This window comes from Ovis canadensis, chromosome 9, assembly GCF_042477335.2.
Source record: "Ovis canadensis isolate MfBH-ARS-UI-01 breed Bighorn chromosome 9, ARS-UI_OviCan_v2, whole genome shotgun sequence".
Lineage (NCBI taxonomy): Eukaryota > Metazoa > Chordata > Mammalia > Artiodactyla > Bovidae > Ovis > Ovis canadensis.
In genome coordinates this window covers 70,850,903-70,876,042 of record NC_091253.1, presented here as the reverse complement: position 1 = coordinate 70,876,042, position 25,140 = coordinate 70,850,903, and the positions used below count along the sequence as shown (strand labels likewise).

At 38.2% G+C, this 25,140-nt stretch overlaps 1 protein-coding gene across 1 annotated transcript in view; it reads right to left on the bottom strand.

Moving 5' to 3' along the window:
* Positions 1 to 2,756: 2,756 nt before the first annotated feature.
* EIF3H (eukaryotic translation initiation factor 3 subunit H) overlaps positions 2,757 to 25,140 on the bottom strand; it is a 99,477-nt gene continuing 77,093 nt past the window's right edge. Inside the window, exons 3-8 of the mRNA XM_069600364.1 lie at positions 17,850 to 18,017; positions 16,184 to 16,283; positions 14,793 to 14,942; positions 6,775 to 6,895; positions 4,668 to 4,800; positions 2,757 to 2,981 (exon numbers count right to left, since the gene is read on the bottom strand). Coding sequence (XP_069456465.1) covers positions 2,884 to 2,981; positions 4,668 to 4,800; positions 6,775 to 6,895; positions 14,793 to 14,942; positions 16,184 to 16,283; positions 17,850 to 18,017 — 770 coding nt within the window. The 3' untranslated portion in view covers positions 2,757 to 2,883. The remainder of the gene's footprint in view (positions 2,982 to 4,667; positions 4,801 to 6,774; positions 6,896 to 14,792; positions 14,943 to 16,183; positions 16,284 to 17,849; positions 18,018 to 25,140) is intronic.

The window sequence follows — 25,140 nt, the reverse complement described above, 5'->3', positions numbered from 1 at the left end:
CAGGTCTCCCACATTGCAGGTGGATTCTTTACCAGCTGAGCCACCAGGGAAGCCTCATCTTGACCCAATTTGAGTATTATCAGCCCCATCTCTGATAGAATTATGGTAGAAAAAGATGCCTAATGAGAAAACTGATGAATGGTATATTCATATTTAATTTGAATGAGAAATGTTTACTGTAAGATGGAATTTACAGCTTAAGTAAAAAATTATTTCATGACATTCTCATATCCACACCAGAGTTTAATGCCAGCATGGTCTGAAAGTAAAGTTGACATAGGTTTTCCAAAGAATGTTATAAAAACATACTGTGAATAGTGTAGTAACATTTTAGAAGACACTAAAATTTAAATATTTAGATGTTGTACATGAGAAATTACTGTACATGAGCTCCATTAATGAGGTTAACATTAGATAACCACATCTCCATTTCCGAGCTTCAAAAAACGAAGACGAAAGTTCTTTTAGTTTTACCCCCATTTAAAAAGGACAAGGTATTTTGGGCAGGCTAAAAGATTCATTCTCTTGGGCATTTTTTAAGAAAAACGCCACTTTTTCTAAAGCCTTATGAAACATTATCTATGATTATGGGGTTAATATCAAACAGCTTTTGCTTTTCTTGGCTTATAACATTTAATTTTCCATTGATTAACATGCTAGCTTTTTCTGTTCTTTTTTGTTCTTGGGTAAGTAAATGATTTAGACCTGGTACTCAGTTTATGAGCTTTTCTCATTTCAACTTGAAGAAACTGCAAATATTTATAGATGATGAACCACATGTATTTGTTCCTGAAAAATGTCAGAATATAGCACTCAAGTCAAATGCTGAACAGAAGCTATTCCCTAACACTACATACTGTGGAGATTTAATTTCCATTGACATGTTTTCCTGAACAGTTTTTCCCACTACAGTAATTCCTAACTCAAAAGCTACTGAAATCTCCTGTTAAGTCTATGCTCACATATTACTGAGTTATGGGCACCTAAATAGTCATACAGAACTTCAGAAAGATTCCCATCTTTAAAAAATACAATAATGAATGAATGAATCCGTTAACCATACGCCACGAGGGAAACATTACATAAGATTATGTTTGAACCAACTTTCCTTCTTTTTAGTTTGCTCTCTGATACTTTAAGGCCGCTTCGTTTTTATTCACAAGGAAATTCTAAATCTAGGCAACAAGAATTCGGGAAATGAACCAACAGTCTACCATCCACAAAGGCAGGGACTGGCTCTATCAATAATCCCCTCTGCCTAACAGTCAAATTCAAATACATGCTCACTCAAATAAGGAATCACCATGGAGGGACTGAAAAGCAGTATAATGTTCCTGAAGGTAACATGGCAATAAAAAGCCTCAGAATTGTATATACCCTCTGACCAGTAAGTCTGCTTCTAGGAATTTATCCTAGGAAAACAAATTACATGTGAGCAAAAACCAATATCCTCAGTGGAGAGCCGCGGAGCACAGCCTTGTCACAGCTCCCACCGAGGCTGCTCCGCACCCACCATGGCCCCCTACAAATCTACCGGTGCTCACACCACTCTACAAGTAACACACCTGCCTCCTCCTCTCATCTCCTCTGGACAAGCAGTCAGGCACAACCTGTCACTAGGCAGTATCCAACTCTTTGCAACCCCATGGACTGCAGGCTTCCCTGTCCTTCACCACCTCCCGGAGTTTGTTCAAACTCATGTTCATTGAGTTGGTGATGCCATCCAACCATCTCATCCTCTGCCGCCGTTTTCTCCTTTTGCCTTCAGTCTTTCCCAGCATCAGGGCCTTTTCCAATGAGTCAGCTCTTTGTATCAAGTGGCCAATCTGCCTAAGGGCACACTAAAGGGAAAAGAGCCAGGGTGGAACCCAGCTGATTGATCCCAGGGTCCCAGTGCTGCCTCCAAAATAGTGTTGCAAAAAAAAAAAAAAAAAATGTCCCTTCTTATCTGTTACCCATTCCTTTTGACTATCTTTCTAGAGGCCATGTCTTCAAAGGGAAAATCACAGCAAGAGTCTCACAGGCATACCTCCACCATCTTGGTGACTCACTGATTGTGGTATACAAATGGCAGGATTTTTTAAAATTTTCTTTCAAACGAAAAATTATTACAACAGTCCTTTCCTTCCTAATGTAGTACTTATTTCTCAATTCCTCTTTCTTCACTCATAAAACTTGCTATTAGCAGAATTATTAATACATTTCATGGTATAAAAAAATAAACACGAAGTCCTCAATTCAAACACACACACACAGAATGAATTTCATTTTCACACAAAACATGGTCCTTTAGCAAAATGATTTTTTAAAAAAATTCCTGTCCCCAGTGAATGGCCTATAAGCATGGGGACTGGCCAACCATCATCTGAAGAAATGAAAAGCCAGCCATCGGGAGTACACCAAGCGATCCCAGGCCTGAGAACAAGGGGTGCCAGGGCAGGAGCAGGAAGCCTGGGCTCCAGGTGCGCCCGCTGGCAAGCAAAGAAGTCCGAGAATTCACAGTAGGTGCCAGGGCCTCCAGGGCAGGAGTCAGGACAAGCAGCACTGGGCTGGGCGGTTGAAATGTGGCACCGAAAAGGTAACAAATGTGATGAAGCCTGTAGGTGTGAACTGGTGAAACTTTTGGTCGGGCCTGCTTTATCTTCGGAAATACATAGGTGAGAGCAAAACAAAAATAAGAAGCTTAATATAATACATATATATATATATACACACACATACATATTGTCTAAAACCAAATGAGCAAACAGTCAAGATTGGTTTATTTTTATTTTATTAATTGCTAGAAAGGCTTTCCAATATTCAAATGTGCTTCTTCTAGGAGTTGCCCCAGTGTGATCTTAAGAGTCTATGTTAACTTCTTTTTCTGGAAATTTCCTCTTCTTAGTTGTTGTATTCTTGAAGAGCCTGGGCCATGAAGAGCTTGCCTAAGTTCTGGGCAGTGAACTCCTTGATGTTCTGGCAGTAAGTGTTAATCTGGCCTGTGCATTCAGGAAAGGGAGAAAGAGTCATAATGTTCCACAAACTGCAAAATGACCTAGAATACTAGTCACATGATAAACTCAGCATAATACAGAATCATCGGAATTTTATTATGTTTTGAATCAGTAACAAAAAAGAAGCAGACTCAAAGATATAGATAACGCACTACCAGTGGAGAGAGGGAAGAAGGGAGCAATAACACAGAGGTAGGGGAATAAGAGGTACAAACTACTAGGTATAAAATAAACTACAAGGCTACACAACACAGGGATATAGCCAATATTTTATAATAACTACAAATGGAGTATAAACTTAAAAAAAACTGAATCACTAGATTGCACACCTGTTACATAATATTGTACAGAAACTATACATCAATAAAAATTGTTTTAAAAGAGTTAAGAATTCTATTCACTCATAAGGGATAATAAACAATGTCAGTTGTTTTGAAGATAAGCTATCTTCCATTCTTGGTTACATGGAGAATGAAGAAAAATGACAACTTTTTAAAAGATAATCAGCAGTTACTAGCACATGTTAGTTGTCAATCAAAATGTACTGACAGTGCAGATCAGACCAACACTGTAACTAAGAGAAGTGAGAAAACAGCACTAGCTCTTCTCAGTCAGGTAGAAAGGAGACACCAATCAACGCACGGTAAACTGACCAGATCCCCCTGCCCCAGATGTTAACAACTACAGGAGTTTTCAGTCCATGCCCTGGAAATATTAACAGCCTCCTGCTGCAACCCCAGAGCCAAGACAGAGCCAGAGCGGGGAGACCACGTGAGGGGAGGGCTCCATTACTGCCCCGAGCCCTCAAATGAGTGATCTGATCTGATGCGACAGTCACACATTTCTTAGAAGCGTAAGAAATACAATTTCGCTTAAACTGGACCTTAGGTAAGAAATGTGTCTCAGTTTTCCAAATTTAATTTATACGTGTACCAGAAAGCTTTAAGGAATTTGGAATTTCCTCCTGCTCTAAAATATGTCAACAGAAATGAGAAACTGTAGAGGATCAGCTTTTCTGTGAGTTGGATTTTCACACTAACAAATCTCTTGGACAACTGGCTGACTGAAACAAACAGTATTCAACCACATTTACACACAAACAAGTTATACAGCTAAGTAAGAGCATGAATGTTATACATTCAACATCAGGTCCTAGCACAGGACACAAGGCCTCCACTACCTTAAGGCAGTGTTAAATGTTAGGTATCCCCGGAGAAACTCCATCCAGAGTTACACTCATGTTGCTACAAGACGAGTCACAGTAAGGGAGACGCTTCTTCGAGTCAAAACTACAGTTCATTTCAGGCACCCACAGTCAGGCCAGGCTCAATCAGGCCACGGCACCAAAAGAAAGGGGTTCCAGCTAAATGGGCTTTTCCATTATGGGACAATAAGCACTTTTTCTTGGTTTCCATGTTAGATGATCCACAATAAAAACTTTCTCATTTTAGAAAGTTTATATAATCCCACCTCACCGAGGGGAGCACTGAAAGGACCTTAGAAATAACAAAGACTGACAAATTCTTAAATTTCAGAAATTACAGGTGCCAGATTCAAGTTCATCATTCCACCATTTTAAATACACTATCTTACTGTTAGTGAACCTCCCACCGTCTTCTGCTTCCTAAAGAATAAAGAAAACCAGCCATGCTCTGCACGGGCCAGCACTACCTGCAATGAGCAGAGAATCCATCCTGGCAGGGGGCTGGTGCGGTTTGAAGAGTTTGGACAGATCCTCCTCAGGGAGCGGGGGTTCTCCTCGGCTCTGCCGCTGCATGTTCTCCTGCTGGCGACGCTGCTGATACTAAAATTCAGACGGGGGACGGCTGGGTTACTATTCTCTACCCGAAGAGAAAAATAACACCTCCCTCACTTATGCGATCAGCAAAAATCCCACTGCTTTGAATTCCAATCTTGGTTTTATAAACGCAACGCTTTCTAATCCTTGCCTCTAAAAGGTTAAATATGGCGATGGTCGCAACGGTCAAAGAAAACTTTGTTATAAACTCTAGTGTCATTCTGAGTTCTAAGGGTCTAATCTAACTAATGATTTGGAAAAGCAAAGCTGGTTATGTGAGGGGGCTTCAAAGGCAAAGAAGCTCAAGATGAGTGAGCAAAAAGGGAGGAACTTGACCATTTATGACAACAGGGTAATAACAGCACAAGTACGATTCATCCTAACTTACAGAACTACGTAATGAAATACCACAGCGTAGAAGTTTTTCAACTTTATCTCTATTGACCAAAAGAACAAAAATACTGATGATGTTACCATTATAACATCACTATAACAACATACTATTATTATAATAGTAAATACTATTATTATTCTTAACAACAGATAATCATCTGTGCTTTAGCACCACAGCTGAGAATGAATATTAACTCAGATAACACTTCAAAAACTTTCAAACTCTGGATTCTATGATTTAACGCAGAAAACGCGGGAGTATATATAAAGATATAGACCAACTATAAACTTACATTTCTAATTACAATCAACATGCTGCTTAAAACAGCAAATGGAGTAAGTCCATGCACAGCCTTAGAAGGTCAGGCAATGGCAAACCAGGGTAGGCTGGTAAAAATTTTAAGTTCTTAGGTTCCTAAAGAAGGGAAGTAACTTGCCTGGAGAAGATTTCTATTTAGTATGAGGCATGAGAATAGAAGTTAGACAAATCTAAAAAGGCTTATGAATGGTGCTAAGAACAAATGTCAAGTGTAAAAATTTATGACAGAATTAAAAAAAAAAAAACTCTCTTAAAATTGGTTCCCAGAATCAACTGTCTCATTGGTGACAGATTCTCACAACTTGATCTTCCAGTTGAGCCTGGACTATAGGAAGGGCCAGTAGGAGAAAGGATCAAAATGGTTTTACTCTCCCCAGAGACATTCACCATTACCATCTTCATCAGCATCTTTTCAGTTAAAAAAAAAAAACAACGTATTTTATAGACATATGTGTGCTTTTTAAAATTTTATGTATGCTGAAACAATGTATTTTAAATTTCAGTAAATATATGAACACTGAAATTTTTAAATAAAATACTCTCAGAACCACTTAGTTGTGCTTAGAATTCTATAGTTACCAACACCTAAAGTACATTGTAATGAACAGACTAGTCAAACACTCGCATGGATATACATCCTGGAATCAACTATCTATGAACCGAATGCTAAGAATATTCTGGAGCAATATAGTCCAAAACAGTATTCCACAAACTGTGAGAATCAATCATGTGGCCTTCAGGCAACACTGACAAAGAAAAGTATGATTGGCCAGAGCACTATGGATGTGCATATGAGAACATCCAGGTAATCCTAGGGTTTTTTCTGTGTTATACTATCTATTTCACAGCAGTTGGTCTATTATTTCCTATCAAAATTGCCTGCTCTTAATCACAATTGCTCAGTTTTTTAACTGAACTGAAGATTGCAATAAGCCACTAGCAGACCTAATTGTTACTAAAGAAATGAGCTGTGACCCTCCAAAATCTCTCTGCCTGATTTTCTCAATAAATGTTGCCCTTATTTGCATAACCTTGGCATTACCATCTGAGCTTAAAATATTAGCTCTCTTCAAGACAGGTATTTTTAAGTACAACTTGCAAATAATCTATTAGGAACATACTATATAAAGAATAATCTTTTAAAATATGATACAGAGTTCCCAGCTAATAGTCAATGATTTATTAATTTAGGTCATTTTGAAGATGACTCTTCAAGCATCACACTTAGAAATGAATTCTATGTTAGCTGAATTTTCCCAAATACCAACCTGATGTTTCTGCTGCTGCTGTTTACTCGTGTTCCTCATGTATGTGTTATATTTAACTATATCTTGGCTCATTTCATCCACTCTGTCCATCAGCAGCTGGAGTGTCTTCCCCAAGTGATTGCTGAAATATAAAGTACAGATACTGACATGTCGAACTTTTAAAGTTAAAGCTCGGCCACTGCTCTAATGCGATCTGCCATTTGCTTAAAAAAAAAAAAAAAAGCACCCACATACAAGAAAGCAAGGCGGAGGAAAGAATGTGAGTCAGCATGTTATTAAACTTTTTGTATCAAACCCACAACTATAACTACAACGGTATTTGAAATAGCTCAGTTTCTTACTGTCAGAGCATACACACGTCAGAGCAGTAAGCAGTTAAAACGTAGCAGCAGCGGGTTATCTAAAATGTGTACTTTTGGAACAACCAAGTTTAACCTAAGCTCAGTACTCCTGAATGCACTTCCTTAACCCCACCACGGCCCTCCCAAATTGTGCTCCAGATATTCGGATCAGAAGTCACAGAAAGGAAGAACCAGGCAAAGAGACTTGAGACTTCTGGCACGTGATTTCTCTACCTAGCTGATTCTGAAAGAGTAACAAAAGCATTATTCTGCAAGGCCAAATGAAGAGGGCTCCTTTCCCTCTATCCTTCCTAGAATCTGAAATACAGTCATTTTTCATCTTTTCTTCTCCAGAAATTTCGACTGTAGCTTACTTACCAAAATCTTATAAAGTGATGCTAACGGTTTATACAGTGCCCATCATATTCACTGATTTCCTCCTGCAACCATCTCCTACCATGGTAAGGCCCTCTACACAGAGATGTAATCTAAAAATAACTAGCTGACAAACAGGATTCATTCATTCATTCCAAAAGACTATTTACTAAATTACTATTATGTTCCAGCCTCAGTGTTGTTAACAAATAAGGAGACAACAGTGAATGAGACGTTCCTAGTCTTGGTCTTCACTAGCTTACAGTTGACAGGAAGAAGGGAAGAGATGAGATAGACACTTACATAGTATGGTCAGAATATTTCTTTTAAAAGATGACAGGTTGAAAGCAAAGGATTAGAAGGCATCAGCCATGCAAAAAGTATTCGAGGTGGAAGAAAGCACAAGTGCTGAAGGCCTGAGATGGGCAACAACTAGACAGATTTTAAAATATGGGGGCCTGGCATGGGAGGAACACAGAGACAGGTTAGGGAGGCCAGACAAGCACATATGAGGAACTGTTGGCTGTCCATGCAACACTCCAAAAACATAGTGTGAATGAGACCCTGTGACTCTAACATGAATGGTGCCCTGGTGACATGTTTTGCCTTAAATTTTAAAATGACCACCCTGGCTGCTATACAGAGACTACACTGGAGAGTAGAAACCAGAAAATGATAAAGAGTCAGAAAACTAAGATCATGGCATCTGGTCCCATCACTTCAAGGCAAATAGATGGGGAAACAAAGGAAACAGTGACAGACTATTTTTTGGGGCTCCAAAATCACTGCAGATGGTGACTGCAGCCATGAAATTAAAAGATGCTTGCTCCCTGGAAGAAAAGTTATGACCAACCTAGACAGCATATAAAAAGCAGAGACATTACTTTGCCAACAAAGGCCCATCTAGTCAAAGCTTTGGTTTTTCTAGTAGTCATGTATGGATGTGAGAGTTGGACTATAAAGAAAGTTGAGCGCTGAAGAATTGATGCTTTTGAACTATAGTGTTGGAGAAGACTCTTGAGAGTCTCTTGGACTGCAAGGAGATCTAACCAGTCCATCCTAAAGGAAATCAGTCCTGAATATTCATTGGAAGGACTGATGCTGAAGCTAAAATTCCAATACTTTGGCCACCTGATGCAAAGAACTGACTCATTGGAAAAGACCCTGATGCTGGGAAAGATTGAAGGTGGGAGGAGAAGGGGACAAGAGAGGATGAGATGGTTGGATGGCATCACCAACTTAATGGACATGAGTTTGAGTAAACTCCGGGAGTTGGTGATGGATAGGGAGGCCTGGTGTGCTGTAGTCCATGCGGTCATGAAGAGTTGGACAGGACTGAGCGACTGAACTGAAGTGATGGAAGTGCTGGAAAGGATGAAGAAAAATTAAAACGCTCATACATTTGTGGTGAGAATGTAAAATGGTGCTGCCACTATGGAAATCAGTTTGGTGGTACCTCAGAGAGTTAAACGCAAAGTTATCATATGACTCAGCAATTCTATTCCTAGGTGTGTGTGTATGTATACACACATACATATATACACACACACAATCAAAAGAACTGAAAAATCATGCTTGTACAAAAACTCATATGTGTATGTTAATACCTGCATTATTCAAAACAGCCAGAAAGTGGGAACAAGAAAAGGATAAATAAATTGTGATACATCCATATAATGGAATACCACTGCATGATAAAGAGAATAAAGTATTGATCCATGAATGAAACTTAAAGGCATTACACTAAGTGAAAGAAATCAGACACAAAAGGCTACTTATAATATGGTTCTATTTATATGAAATGTCCAGAAGAGGCAAATCCACAGAGACAGAAAGCAACAAGTGACTGGAAGGGGGTGGGGAAGTGAATTGGTATTGATTGCACAATGCTGCAAATATATTAAAAATGTGTTCCTTAAAAATGGTTAAAATGGTGCCTTCATCTTCTGTGAATTTTATCTCTACTTTTAAAACTGCATACATACATGCACGAAATATACCGTGGTATTCGACAGCAGCAGTAGTGGCATGGACTAGCCAGTGGCAGTCAGCATGGAGGAAAGTGGGCAGAACTGAGCACAGCATCAAGGCTGACTCCCTGCTTCCTGGCCTGAGCAGCTGAATGGTTGGTTACAGCACTTAGGAGAGAAAAGAGACTGAGGAAGAAACAGAATGGGAATCCTGGGAATGAGTAAAACTAAATGCAGCTAAAATGCGAATTCTATATGGATTCCATCTGTAACCTAAAAAAAAAAAGAAAGCGTTGACTCTTCATCTTAAATAGTAGAAAGAGCATAGATCTGGTCTCTGTGGATGTGTGTAAATTAATCTTTTAATTTTAGGTCTGGCACTACCTACCTTACCTTGATATAGTAGCTTGGCCTAATGACTTAACCTAAAAATGAAGTGCTTTTGGCAAATTAAATCTTATTTCATACTTATCTTATTATAACTTTGTGAATCACCTTTAACTTTCAGACATTTCTTCTTCCTTGGAATCAGATTAAGTATTCATTTACTTTTTTTTTTTTCAAATTTCTTAATAGTCTGATTTTAATTCATCTGTAATTTGAGCTGATAGTGCAAGATGAGGATTAAAAATTTTTTTCCCAATATCTAATCAAATGTCCAGATCGACTGATTATTTACACTGCTTTCCAAATAACTTCTGAAATTTAACAACACTGTGTCCTCTAACATGCATTCTTTCAACATACATTACTAAGTACATATTTACCTTCCCAGTCACACTCAAAACATTCTACTGAGAAGAAGGGAACACAAAGAGAGAAGTACAACACAGTGGGGGGAGACTCTATGATAGAAGAGAAGCATAGAAGATAGTTTGATAGGATCAGATTATGTGACAGTTGAATTCTGAGTTTTTGAAGGAGCTGGAGATGGGAGTTGAAGACAAGCAACAGGGGGAGGGATGCTTCAGCTACTGTGTGTAAGAAGCCTGTTCAGAGACACTGGCGTGAGAAGTGTGACCCATCTGCAGAACCACAATTACCTCAGTCCATCAGAAGCGCGGAAGAAGGGCAAGATGTGGGCAGAAGGGGAGCAATGAGCTGAAGAGGCAAACAGTCACACAGCAGAGACTCTTGGAAGCCAGGGCTAAAAGTCTGGATTCTATTCTAAGGACAAAGGGGACTCAGCCAAAATTCTAAGCAAAGGAGTAATGTGATCATACACTTTAGTTTTAGCAAGATAACTGCAATGAAACGGGAAAAGGTCAGAAGCAGGAAATTAAGAGACTGTGAAAGTAATCAGGAAAAGAAATAATGAGGCCCTGACCGAAGGCAGCCACAGACAAGGATATAGATGAGATTACCCCAGGAATCACTTACAGGAAGACAGACCCCAAGAAACACATATTTAGGGATGAGCAGAGGAAGGCTAACTGTGGAGAAAGACAAGTAAGCCAGTAGTAGAATCCTAGACTCAAAATATTTCAGGAAGAAGCTGTTATCAACACATTAAATGCTTAAGAGTCTACCAGGTCCAGCAATACAGTGATAAAGTCATCTTGTATGGCTTGAGCAAAAACTCTATCACAGAACAGATGGAACACTGAGTGTTTAGGATACGTGGGAAATGAGTAAATACAGAGAGCGACATGCAGAAAATCCTATTAAAAAGTTTGTAAAGGAAAAAATCAAGTAAATGATGAAAGGAAATGGATAAACTGATATAAGGTCAAAAGGTGTTCTTTTTGGAACTTCATCTTTTAAGATGAGAGAAGCTTAAACAAGTTTAAATGTCCTTACTTATTCTTAGGAGATGCACGTTCAGGTATTTAGGGGTTAAGTATCAGGTCTGTAATTTACTTTTAAATGGTTCAGGGAAGAACCCATTTATGTCTACAAAGAGAGTGGGTGCAAAGGTATACAAGTAAAGGTTTATGCGTGTTTACTGTATGATTTACCATTCTTTCAATTTTTCTCAAGAGTCGAGCATTTAAAAAAAACAAACTTTTTTTTTTTAATGGGGAAGGCCAGTCAACAAATGTAACAGAAAAGAACCAGCACAGACAGGAACTGGAGATACTCAGGAAAAAGGGTGCAGAAAAAGAGAGACCGGATGAGACCTCATAGAGACCGTGAACTCTCATGTTCACCAGTGAAAGAACTGAGGCCCCAAGAAATATGAAATACTGAAATTCACTACAGGATTATTTGTCATATAAGACATTTATATCCTGAAGTGCAAAGAAATTCAGAGAAGGGAAAGGTCAGCCCCAATCCTTGACTGGGTGATGGAAGAGAGAGTAGAGACACAGGAAAAAGCTACTGAGGAGAATTACTGCCACTGCAGAGAAAGATCGAGTATTTGTTTCCAGATCTCGTATCCACGAGTCTAACCGCACCGATTTCAGCAACAAGAAAGGTACTACCAGAACAGATCTTCCCTCACCACCAAAAACTGTCTTTCCTGTAAAGTACTAACATCACGTGTTATACAGGTACATGTTATAGTGGAAGAGCACGAGCACAGGTATGTGGACTGTGAACGTATCATAACATTCTATTACCACAGTGCTCTTAAGAAATCTAGCCAGCAAGAAATACCCGAAAATCTGCACAGTTCAGGTCTCGAAGGGCAAAAGGAATTAACAATAACACAGAACTGTTTCACAGATAACGTTCACAGGGAATCAGGTACATTACCAAGAGCAACTTTATGGGGATCTTTTCAGTACCAGTGCAACCAGAATATTGAAACAGAGCTACGGTTCAGAGTCTCAATAATATAGTCTTTTCTTTTATTGCCCAGGAAACAAAGAACTGGAAGCAGAGAACTTAAGCAGCTGTGAGCCAGGACGCACAGTGACAAGCCTGCTCCGGCTGCAGTGTCAGTTTGTCCTTACTGTCCTTCATGTATGCTGCCCACACTTAGTTTACTTTTTTAAAGAGGAAATAAAAGCAGAATTTTTTTTCATGTGTGAAAAACTGAAGGCTTGGGTAACACATTTTAAAAAATTAATAAAGGCTGTTATGAAATACCAAAACTTCCATCTAATAAAATTGAGAATCAGAATTTTTCCAATGAAAGGGAATGTAGTATGTTTTATTCATAGCATAGAGCAAATGTATCAGGTAAATCAAAAAACTGATACACACATATGGGTTGTGAAAAGCAAGACCAAGCACAGTGTTTAAGGAGCTGCTTCAGAATGATTTCTGAGGCAGTTTCTTAGAAAAAATTTGTATGGCAAATGATGATTAACATCATTGTGCTACTAATGTTAGAAATTAAAATTTGAGAGGCACGAAGGTTACATTTATTTCAGTGTTTTAAATTAGTATTATCAATTCAGGTCAATGTAGCAGTCCATTAATATAAGCACAGCTTCAAGGTTGCTTCTTTTTTTCTCCCCAAAGGAATACCAATTTACTGTTTTAAATAGCTTCACATGGAAAGCTAAGGCCTTTTCCTATTTCACATAAAATACAGAAGATAAAAACTATAATAAAATAAATATTTGTCCTGATCTTAGTTGCTATGGGAACTATGAACAGTTTCTTGGCTATTATAAACGCTACTCTGGACAGACAGACATTGCAGACCAGCTCACTGGTAATGGGAAAGCAGAGAAGGGCTGTATTTGTTTTGTATGATCAATGAAGGAAGCTTGGGAAAAGGTGAAGACATAAATTATATAAGCAAAAGCTTTCACATAGTAAATTCAAAATTATTATATAACTATATACTTAATACATCAAATTGTAACCTTGCATGTTGAAAAAGGTTCTTAGCTCAGTGCTTTAAATACAGGTGTGCCGAGTGTGTTTGTGAAAGCAATGAAGAAAAATATGACCTTCTAAAAGAGACAAATTAAAGGACTATTATGAATGTATGTTTGCAGTCCAACAGTACACTCTTTAGTGCCAAATGAGCCTTGCAACCTGGCTGTATTACTTAGCACTCCGTTTACCATCCAGTTTCCATCTCCTTCCCCCGTAAAGACTTTCTAATGGTCTCTGTGATGAGTTCATGCAATGGGAAGGTGGTTCTTCAACCACAGCCGCACCCATCCTGGTGCGTGGACAAGAGCACTGGGCACACTGTGCTTCCGGGTTTATCCTCACTTGTCTTACACCGAGGAAGCACAAAGCCTGTATATTCTTTTGTAAAGCTTCTATCTGGGATAACTAAAAATCTGATGAATACCTGAGCTTCTGTTCCAAGCTGGTTGCTTTAAGAAAACACACCTTGCTTTTCTCAGCCATTCAGCAACTGCATATTCATAGTTTACCTACACCTACCTACTGATAGCTTCCTTCCAACACAGAGAACAATCACTAGCATCAAGCTTAAAGAGCATTTAGGAGGAGCTATATATTATGTATATATAGTTGACTCTGTTCATATTTCTGTTAAAAGCAATAAATGAGGGGAAATGAACCATTAATTCCATAAAGGAAATACCCTGTTTTGGCACACCTCAGTCAGCATTTTACCAATATAATAAATAGTATCTTAGCAACTAGATAGCTAAAGCAGTCAGGATGGGGCAAATTATGTCACCACTGTCTAAGCAAAAACCAGTGTCAGGTTCAGAAAATTCTAATTTTGGTTCAAAATTCAAGTTGAAAGTTTACTGCTAAACAGAGTCTACATCTGAACAAGGGCAAGTGCCACAGTAAAACAAACAAGCATTTCTGGTTTTCTCCTAAGCATTATTAAGTATCCAGACATAACACCATAGCCTCTAATGTTGGTATACAATAAATAAGGCCGAGCCACATCAAAAAACCCCTCCTCCATGGGCATTTACCAGCTCAAAGCAAAAATGACACGGCAAGGCAGCTGTCAGCTACAATGACAAGAGGTAATTAGTATTCAAACCTCATCTCACTTTATCAATAACCATGGTGCTCTTCCAGGCTTCCCTCATGGCTCAAACAGTAAAGAGTATGCCTGCAATGCCAGAGGCCTGGGTTCAATCCCTTAGTCGGGAAGATCCCCTGGAGGAGGGCATGGCAACCCACTACAGTATTCTTGCCTGGAGAATCCCATGGACTGAGGAGCATGGGAGCTACAGTCCATGGGGTCGCCAAGAGTCCGACACAATTAAGAGACTAACACTTTCACTTTCATGGTGTTCTTCCTGGGATTTGAGCAGAGCTGGACAAGTACTACGTGCTGTTACTATGGCTTAAGAACCTCCCAACATGCTTAAGTCATTTTTACCCCCTTGTTTCACAGGTAAAGTCTAAGTTAAAAAATCTTTTGCAGAAAGTGATTTAAAAAAATAAAAAAAGGGGGGGGTACTTTTCATGAGACAGGGTTGCTTACCTGCTAGCAAGACTGAGCAATTCGTGTTTGTCTGCTACAGCTGACTTCTTCTCTAGCTCCCACATTAGAACGTTGATCAGATGTGAATTTTTAATTACAATCGGCACTTCTTCAAACATGTGCTCAAAGGTGATATTTCCCTTTTTCAATCTGCAAAGCATGTTAAAAATACTTTATAGTCTGGTGGTCAGAAGTAAGTGTTAAAGTGACTATTTCATACATTTTACATTATTCCTAATTACAGGCCCTCTTCAGGGTTTTTGTTTCATTAGCAATCTTTAAAAAAGGGACAAAAACTAGAGATCTACAGAATCAAGCACAAGTTGAGTGATTTGAACAATTCGGACAATGATGTGAGTTGGAGCTGTAAGACCAGAAAATAAAACTCTTAGCCAAAGAAACAATTCTTTCTTCATAATCAGCTATCTTTGAAATTTCACATACTAAAAAATGCAAATGTCGTAAGAAATTATGCTATATAATCTATATCTAAAATATTTAAAATAAACAGCTAGAAAAGAGAAATATTCTCATTCTTGGAAAGTTCACTTTAAAAGCCAACTGAACTCAAAGAGATTAACAATGAGCAGGACACTCACAGGCTATTCCACACACAATGGTTGAAAACACAGGAAGAATGCAACTTCTCACAGTTTAATTATAATTACCATACCCAGGAGATGTTCATGAGTTAGCTTTTCTTTTAAAATTCTTTGTATCTTAATTTCTTTAGGAGCCAAATGGGAAATCAGTCATGAACTGCCTGTCCCAAATGAAGTCAAAGCCACTAACTTTAATTTATTAAGAAATACATATTCTTATAATTAATAGAAAATTAAAGAATTCTGAATTTTAGAAAATTTTAATGTAAATATCCCAGTGCCATTATGCAGGATCACAAAACAGCTTTAATAATTAGTTCTCTGCATTCCTGTCATCCATGAAATTTCCCAAAAGCCACACTCCTTACTAAACCCTTAAAATGTTGAATCTTTCCACACCCCGTCCCCCACAATGAAACAGGAGGTCAGAAAATAAGACAAACGGCTCACAACCATTCTGATGCAGAGCTTACAATCCGACAGCCGCTGAACACTCATCCCATCTCCTTTTATTTAATCATGCATTTCTTCAAATCCAGTAGCTAATTAATTCTCATTCTAACTGCATTCACCCATGGTGAGAACAACAGATGAGACATTCCATAAAGAACAGTTTAAACATGGAAAGGGAGAGATCAAGGGGCACTCAGCCATGCAGACACTTCTACCGTCCACATGGCAGAAGCATTACCGCACCACCGCCAAGGACTCAATACATGTGGCAAACTAGTATCTTAAAAGAAAAACACCAGTCCTTAACATGTGCCTTATAGGCCCCCAAACACTTACGCTTCGGGAGAAAAATCCTTTTCTTTACAAACTTCCATCAATTTAGGAGTCAGTCTGTATGCCTTTAGTGAGAGAGACCCTTGGGCAGTTTTTATGGGATCTCAAATAAAGAAAAGAGAAAGAAATTATTAAGAATCTTGTCACTACCAGTGCTCAAATGACACTGGTTCTGAGCACATTCTGTTAATTATTGTACAATCTTGGCAAAATGAAGATCAAAATAAACATAAATGAAGAATAAAATAAAAATAAATGAAGATCAGAGCACAATCTGAAGCAGATTCAAAGCAATATAGCAAACGGTAAGTGAAAAGGCAAAAAACTATCATCCTACTTATACTAGGCAGAATAACTTCCTCCTGAAAGTATAAATATAAGATACAAAATACAGTTATTTTCAAATCTACTCAGCTGGAACCAGCAATCTTGACAAAGATTAAATACAGCATGTGTTCCATACATCTTATATATATCTTGCATAATTAAAAGAAAAATACTAATATTAAACATGAAAACTCACTGGATGCACTTGTGTATTTCCTTTGTCCCTAATTTAAATGAATGGCCCTGCAAACAATTTATCCATCCGAATAATCACTGTTCACATTTTTTTAGTTAAAGTAAATTCTAAAAACAAAACCATTAAAGTCAAGGTGCAATCACAAGTGTCTTTTTAGTTTTAGAGAAACTAATTTTGTCAAAACTAACTGCTTAAACACTCCAAGAGTAAGGGAGCTTAGCACTTGCTGCATGATAACGGCTCTGGCATGCCAATATTCGCCTAAAACCTGTGTTAACATTCATGTTGCCTGAAACTTAACACAGTGAAACTTTTAGCAATAGGTGATAAAATGAAAACCAAAATAGATTGAAACAAGTGGAAAATTCATCAAGGTCTGATGATGCAATGTTTCCAGCCAATATAAGTACACTTTAACAACTTGTTCTTTACTGTAATCCAATTGTTAACATACTGAAACAATTTGGGGGCAGCTCATAAGATTGATCGTATTCATTAGTATTTTTTCTGACAGATACTCAGGACGTTACATTTACTTCTCAGCTGGAAACTATATGCAAGTCTGCCAGATATGGCAAACTGTGAGTGTTTGGGGAGGGGGAAGGCTATAAAGCTGTTAAATTGCCTACAGTTCTGATACAGCACAGAACATCTGGTCTGGAGAGCTTGAGGAAACACCATTAAATAGGCCGAAAAGAAAAAAATCTTTGTGCTAAGAAACAGTCCAGGTTTTGTACGCTGCTGTCAGAGGTATAAAAAAAAAAAAAAAAAAAACTTGGCACACTGTGTTATGATTGGTCAGTCACGTACAGAGCCAGACACTCTAGCAATCGGGGTTTGTTAGACATCTGGTCTAGTTCCACCAGCCCCTTCAAATGAGGGAGGGGAGATGGAGGAATAAAAATGAAGCAGCTACTCCAGCATTCCAAAATGTACACATCAGGGCTCTGATAGCAAGAAAAATAAACAGAAAGAAGGAAACCCTGTCTAGACTTAGCTGCTGCTGAGGCTGCTGCAGAAACAGGGTTGGTATTTACTTGGGAAGGCCTGCCAGGCTGCTCTTAGAGGCAAAAAGACAGAAAGCAAAAATAGTAGTAGCAATAATATTAAGGGAAGAAAAGAATAATAAAGGAAACTCCTACTAACCGTAAATGAGAACGACAGATTCTTCAATGGCATGCTGGTAACTGAACTGAGAATCCAGAAGGGCCCGGGTGACGAACGAGCCGTAGTATGTGGACTGGTACCAGCCCACGTGGAGGTGGTCGATGTTTACATGGCGAAGGCTCCGCATCATCTCCATCTGATACTGGACTAGATGATGGGCACGAGAGGGACAGAAGAACAACTGTTTAATGACATCACCCATATGAAAAAACAAGCCTTTTTGGAAACAAATTTCTATACAGCTATTTCTTATCTAAAGGGAACATTTTTCCAGATTTTTAAATTCATTCACTTTACACATAAAGAAAACAAATTAAGCCTTCAAATCATTAGGGCATTTCTTTTCTCATTAACCAAAAAACATTCTGTAGAAACAGTATTAAAAATAATATTAATAGTAATAATAGTATATTAGTAGTAATATAATATAGTATATATTATAGTATAATATTATACTACAATATATACTATATTATAATATTAATACTAATATTAACAAGTAATAATAATGCTTTATTGCAAACAAGTAATTATGTGGTCTCTTTTAAGAAGAAATTTATGAATTACTAAATTGGTTGGCTGTAGGAAGTTTTGTTTGAAAGAATAAGTTAAGAGCAGTTATCACTGTTTTCAACAAAGCTTTTAGAACTAAGAAGATAAAACAATCAAGAAAACTAACGGGGAAACAGTTAACTACTATACAATTTAAGTATGAATGGGACACAAGCTGCAGCTGATTAAAAATATAAGAATTCATTTTTGCCTTCATCTGGTGCCCCCTGCTGCATGTGCTAAACTTTAAAAAGAATTTTTTTCTTGTCTAAGAGTTCCTTTAAGTTAAGTAATCAATATTATTTATTAGATAAGTCATATGCTAATCACCATGTATGGAACAGAACAGTTGAATTAACTTCTACTGTTAATGACTATAATGTACATTATTAACTCAAAGCTGTATTACTAGGAAAATCAGTGCAAACTGACAATACAATAAATAATATATTTTAAAAAGCAATATAGCCCAATAATGAGTAGCAAATATGTAAAACAGGAGAAAATTTTATAGTTAGTGTAATAGTCAAGCTATTTCTGTATAATAAATGCACTTAAACATAATTGTTTAACTCAAAATCCAACCATTTCATTTTTTAAATTTTTAATCAGGTTTCAGCAAAAGTGGGTTAAATGTCATTTCCTTGGTCACAGTGCTATGGTTTTACAAATCAAACAAAATTCAGGATCAAATATAAAAGAAACTTCCTCAGATGGACATGGTCTTTTCAACACCTGTTACTAGATAAAGAAATTATAAATCTGCTTATTCCAAAGAAAGTTGTATTTCTCATGATAAAAGATGGCAGCCAACTCATCAACTATTCAGAATTAAGTGCTTTTTGAATTTTTCTTTCTATATACAGCATGATGGTCTCAAAAAGCAGCAGTATAAAATTAATAGGTGATCCTGTATCAATTATCTCTTAATTTTTTCACTCTCAAGCATATAAGAGATTCCCTTCCTAGCCAGTTAAGAGATTTCTATCAACCACATAAAACTAGGATAGAACCACTACTGTGATCTCGATTTTAAAATTTCACAACTCTTCTAAAGTAAAATCACTGATTTGGCTAGTAAAATTTAATCAAATGTAATTTATGAACGAAAAATTCTAACATTACCAGTAAAACAGGAGCCAGAGCTACTAAATTTAGTATTTATTCTAAACGGATAGGGATCAATTACAAGCAACTGACAGTGCAAACACGATTGTACAGGATGAGCTTTTTTTAAAAACAGGAACTTCTTAAACATCTGTTAATGTACAATTTAGACAAAATAAGCACAAATTTCTACCAACTTGCAATAGTAATAAAGACAAGACTTGGAATCTAGCAATCTAGGTTCTCATGTTGGTGCTGGGATTTCTCTCATGGGGAATCTTGCTGTCCTTCTCTGATGCTCAGTTTTCCCATCTCCAAAAAGATCTGAGAGCTCATCCCAGTCAAAACGCTCTGACTCCACACTGCTCACTGGATATGCTACTTGTAAGTAATGATTTTTCTATAAACTAAAGCTGGGCCTCTAGCAGGCATTAACAATTAAAATAAAAATGCCATCTCTAAGAAATATTCTTTAATCTTACTGAGTCAAACAGCCTGAATACAACAGATTTAATAATAGCATTTTTAGGAAGCATGAAGTAAAACATCTTACAATTGGTAGCAAACAACCAGATTCCTTCTTCATACAGTCTTACCTACCTCAAAGCCCCCTGAATAAGGATAAGAAGGAAAATGAAGTATTTCTCTCAGCTAGAAAAGGGACTAAGAGATATGAGTAAAGCCTGTTGCCTTATGGATTTGCCATTGTAATAAAAATTTATTTTTAAGGTCACAAGAGCTTTCATATGATGAAAAAACAAATTTAAGGGTTAAGAACAATGACAGGGGAGTTAATAAAACTGCTCTTGAAAAATCTACAATGAACTGAAATTTCACTACTACACAAAAAATACGTGAAGTTGCAGGTCATTCTTCATCTTGGCTTAGACTTTAAACCATTCATTTTTTAAATTAAAAAACACATTTAAAAAAATGAATGTCTTCTTGGAGGTATCACAGGGAAAGAAAGGATCTAAAAAGACTGCAAGTGATCCTTGAAAAGGTGAGGCCAGGGGTGCCAGAGCTCTGAAGTGAACCTGGGGTGCACTGAGGCCCAGTCCCTGCTGGAACTACACACATGAGGCTCCAATAAATGCACAGTTTAAAGAGTGGTGGTCAGTCACTCAGTCGCGTCTGACTCTTTGCAACCCCATGGACTGTAGCCCGCCAAGGTTCTCCATTCATGGGATTTCCCAGGCAAGAATACTGGAGTGGGCTGCCATTCCTTTTCCAGGGAATCTTCCTGAGCCAAGGATCAAACCTTGGGTTTGATCCAACCAATGTGTCTCCTGCATTGGCAGATACATTCTTTATCACTGAGGTACCAGGGAAGCAAAGCTTAAAGAAGCTACTTTGATTTAATTTTAAAAAATTTTAAAGAAGTCATATTTATCCTATTATATGCAAGCAAGAGACAACTCAAAAACAGCCAAGGCAATTTTTATCTCTGCAGCCTTTTAGGTCTGTGTCCTTGTTCTAACGTTCACATAAGACATATGACCGTTGGCTCCTTTCTCAGTTTTTCCCCTCCTCCTCCAACCCAGGTTCTCAAAAAGTACAAAATCAAACCCTACAAAAGCTAAACTGTCTCAAAACTGTGCTCCCAACACTCCCACCAATCAACGTAGCTGAGCTGCCACACCAGCTGCCACACATTTATCCCTCTGACACGGCAGCAAACTTCACACAGGAAATAAGGGATGGTCATTCCAGATTCTAATCTTCCAGGCAAATGCCACTGCTTTAGTGGCTCTGCTGACGCCCCTCAGGAGTTATGCTGGAGGTGAAAGGGAGAGATACTGGAGGTGGGCAGGTGAGGGATGAAAAGGGACCAAGTTTAGCTAGGATACTGGATGAACTGGGATGAGAGGGGCTCATGTTACCTGGAAGGGACTGTGAGGACAGTGTCCCAGCCCACAGGCTTTGGCGAGTGGGGACTGCTGCTATTTCCTTCTCGTTCCCAGCCATCCTCACTTAACACCCCCTCACCCCTGCTGGAGTTTTAAAAGAGCGGTAGAAAAAGATGCAACTACACAGGGAGATAGGTTCACTCCCAGGCAGGGACGGCCTCACACCTCCGGAGGAAGAGAATCAGCAAGAAGAAACACAGGAGCAGGAAAAGAAGACCAGAAGCTCCTTGATACAAAGTGCCACAGCTCCCTACTGTGGAGCTAATGCGGATTAATGAAATAATAAACAAGCCTTTACTGGCAACTTTGCCGAGTTGGTTCAGGGTTACAGACACTTTCATTTTTGTTCTCAAGTTCTCGGATTTAACAGAAGCCCAGGCAGCAACTTCAACCAATGACACTCACTTCTGAGTTAATGGCTAAATATTTCTGGAGAACTTCCCAAAGATGAATAGCAAGGAAAAACCTTTTGGGAGAGGGAAATACTTCAAAATTTATTATAATACTCAACAGAAAGGCTCAGAATTGTGTAGTGAAAAGTTTATGAAAGAACATTTTAAACATTGTTCATTTAAAAAGCAAACACACCCTCCTGACTGAGGAGAAACAGTGCACAGCAAATGAATTTCAAAGACAAACTGGAAGTTACTGCTAAGCCAACTCAAATTACTAATACACAAACTACACTCAGATGCAACTGAGGTGGTGCTACAGAACTTGGAAGGTTATAAAAATGAGGTGAAGTTTTATAAATCTCTTCAACCTCTACAATCATCTTAATTGGTTAAGCCTCTCCCAAGCAAAGGACAGCATGGTTTACAATACTGAATAACTGTTCAGTTTGGCACCAGTATATTCATATTCACTTTTTCCAGATATCTTCTTTGCGAAACAGGCAATTTTAAATTGCCTAGAGCTAAAACTGTCTTAACTGAGGCAGGCTGCCCAATAGTTAACTATTCCTTTCACAAATCCACCACATTTGTAGGGCTTTCCCTCGTTTTTATCTCCAAATATGAAAACACTGAAAATAATATGCAGTCTTCTATTTAAATGCTATGCTGGGACTCACACTGGCTAACAACCAAGTAAGACTTTGAGTTCTCCTTAAGACCACTGGGAAGGATGGTGGCTTAGAAGATTTTCAGTTCAGCAGAATAATCAATTAGTATTTTTTTCACCTCCAATTGTTCACCATTTTAAAAACCATCTTTATTATTTTCAGTGAGCTCTCATGAATGCAATTTATCATCAAAAACACAGGAACAAGGAATTAACACAGTTGGCCAGATGGGGATGAGCTGAAAGAAGAAAACTGAAACATACTCTAAAATGATCTGTCTGGCAGATTTGGGGGTGAGGGGATGCACTGGGGAGAGCTTACAGATGTCTTATTAGAGAACAATTAAGGAACTAAGGAATAATCTAATTTAAATTTAAAAAATTAAAAACAATTTGACAGACCTATTATTTGACTACTTAACATTGTAGCAAATAAATCTAAATCTTTAAAAAAAACTCCCAAAAAACCACATTTTAAAATGTGCACATGCACTGACATAGTGTGGAGAAAAAGGGAGAGAGCTCGGCAACAGGAAAGGAACCAGCAGTTAGTGAGCACTTACTAAGTCAGCCTTCCTGTTAAGAGGTCTACACATGGTATTTGACTTTATTCCTCAGGATGCCTCTAACGAGACAAGCATGATTATTGACATCTTTTTTAAAAAGTTGTGTATTGCAGCTTGTGAAGGGGCAGGACTCAACTGGACTTCAGACTTTCTGACTCCGAAGCCAGGCAACCACCCATTTACAAGATCTCATCTCTTATTAGTAAAGTCGAGAAAATTATTTCTGAATCAATAAAGCATAACAGAGATAGAGTAGAAATACACAATTTCTAGGTTTTCAGAAACCACAGCGTGTGCATGTTTGATCACTAAATTAACCAACAATTTAGCACTATCAGTAAGATTTTAAGTGGTAAAACTACCATCAAGGGTTTTTAAATGTCAAAGTTGAGAATTATCATAAATATATAATCAACCTCCTAAGACACTGCATTCTATGTTAGCATTTGAAACTTCTGCCAAGATCACTTTGTAACCAAGCACTGGCTCAGATCAAAGATGCACAAACACATCAAGGAAAGGAACAGAGAGAGACCAGATGTAGTATACATGCTCTTTGCAGCAAAGAACAAACTAAGCTCAGGCAAGAGATGCAAATAGCTTTAAAAGCAAACAAACAAAACCCCACAACTCTGAAACAAATCCATGATTACCACAAGCATCACAGGGATATGGAATACATCAAAATCTCCTATCTGTCCTGGCATTAGGGCTGTCCTAAGGAGGGCTTATAAGAAAATTATCACAAGCTTCCCTCCCAGCAGCGCCACAGGCTGAAACGAGCGCAAAAGGGTTATCAACTGTGAGGCTCTACCCCAACAACTCGGTGCTTTCCCCTTCGTATCAGATTTCCTGCCAAGCCACACATACGTTTCAGGCAGTGTTCAAAGCTAGGAGCAGATGTAGATTTAAGCAAACAGAATGTGCATTTGAAAAAAAGAATTAAATAAGAGTCTACTTTGGGTAGGAGAAGGTAATGGCACCCCGCTCCAGTACTCTTTTGCCTGGAAAATCCCATAGACAGAGGAGCCTGGTGGGCTGTAGTCCATGGGGTCGCTAAGAGTCGGACACGACTGTGTGACTTCACTTTCACTTTTCACTTTCGTGCTTTGGAGAAGGAAATGGCAACCCACTCCAGTGTTCTTGCCTGGAGAATCCCAGGGACAGGGGAGGCTGGTGGGCTGCCATCTATGGGGTCGCGAAGAGTTAGACACGACTGAAGCGACTTAGCAGCAGCAGCAGCAGCTACTCTGGGTGGAGTACACATTTCTTAAAACTTCCATACTCTCTCCACCAAGTATGCATTTATGTAATCATCTGTTTTCCCCTCAGTTAATATACCTGTTATTAAGGTCACTCTGGGATTGCTTAAGAATTATGGTAAGAGCTCAGTTTCTCACAATAAAGTGTCCAATATAAATTGTCCTCTAGACATGAACCTATTCTATTTAAAATGAAATAACCAAAGTACTTTCTTAATCTTACCAGAAATATCCTTTAAATTGTTCATTTGTCCTGGGTGGTTTAATTCCTTCTTTAAAGTATTTATAAATTCTGACATGAAACTTCTTCTGTATGCCAATCTAGGAATGGGGGGAAGAGGATGTGTGTGCTACTCTACCTTTTAAAACCAGCAAGTGCTTAGAAAACTATTGGAAGCCAGAGGGTTTTTTAAGAGGTTTTAATGTAACTCAGGAAGTATCCTATGAAACAATCTGGATTCTTCACAGAAAATACTGTGATATATTGCAACAAATTGATATAGTTATGAATTTGTCCACAGGGGTTCTTCAGGCAAGAATAGCAGAGTGGGTTGCCATGCCCTCCTCCAGGGGATCTTCACAACCCAGGGATCAAACCTGAATCTCTTATGCCTCCTGCATTAGTTGGCAGGTTCTTTATCCCTAGCGCCACCAGGGAAGAAGTCGCCTATGAAATAAACAGGATTCTTCACAGAAAATACTATGTATATACACAACAAATTCATACTGTTATGAATATGACTTGTTACAATGAAGAGCACAAATGTTAGAAGACCCAATGAGAATCTCTGGATTTAGAAAAATAAATATT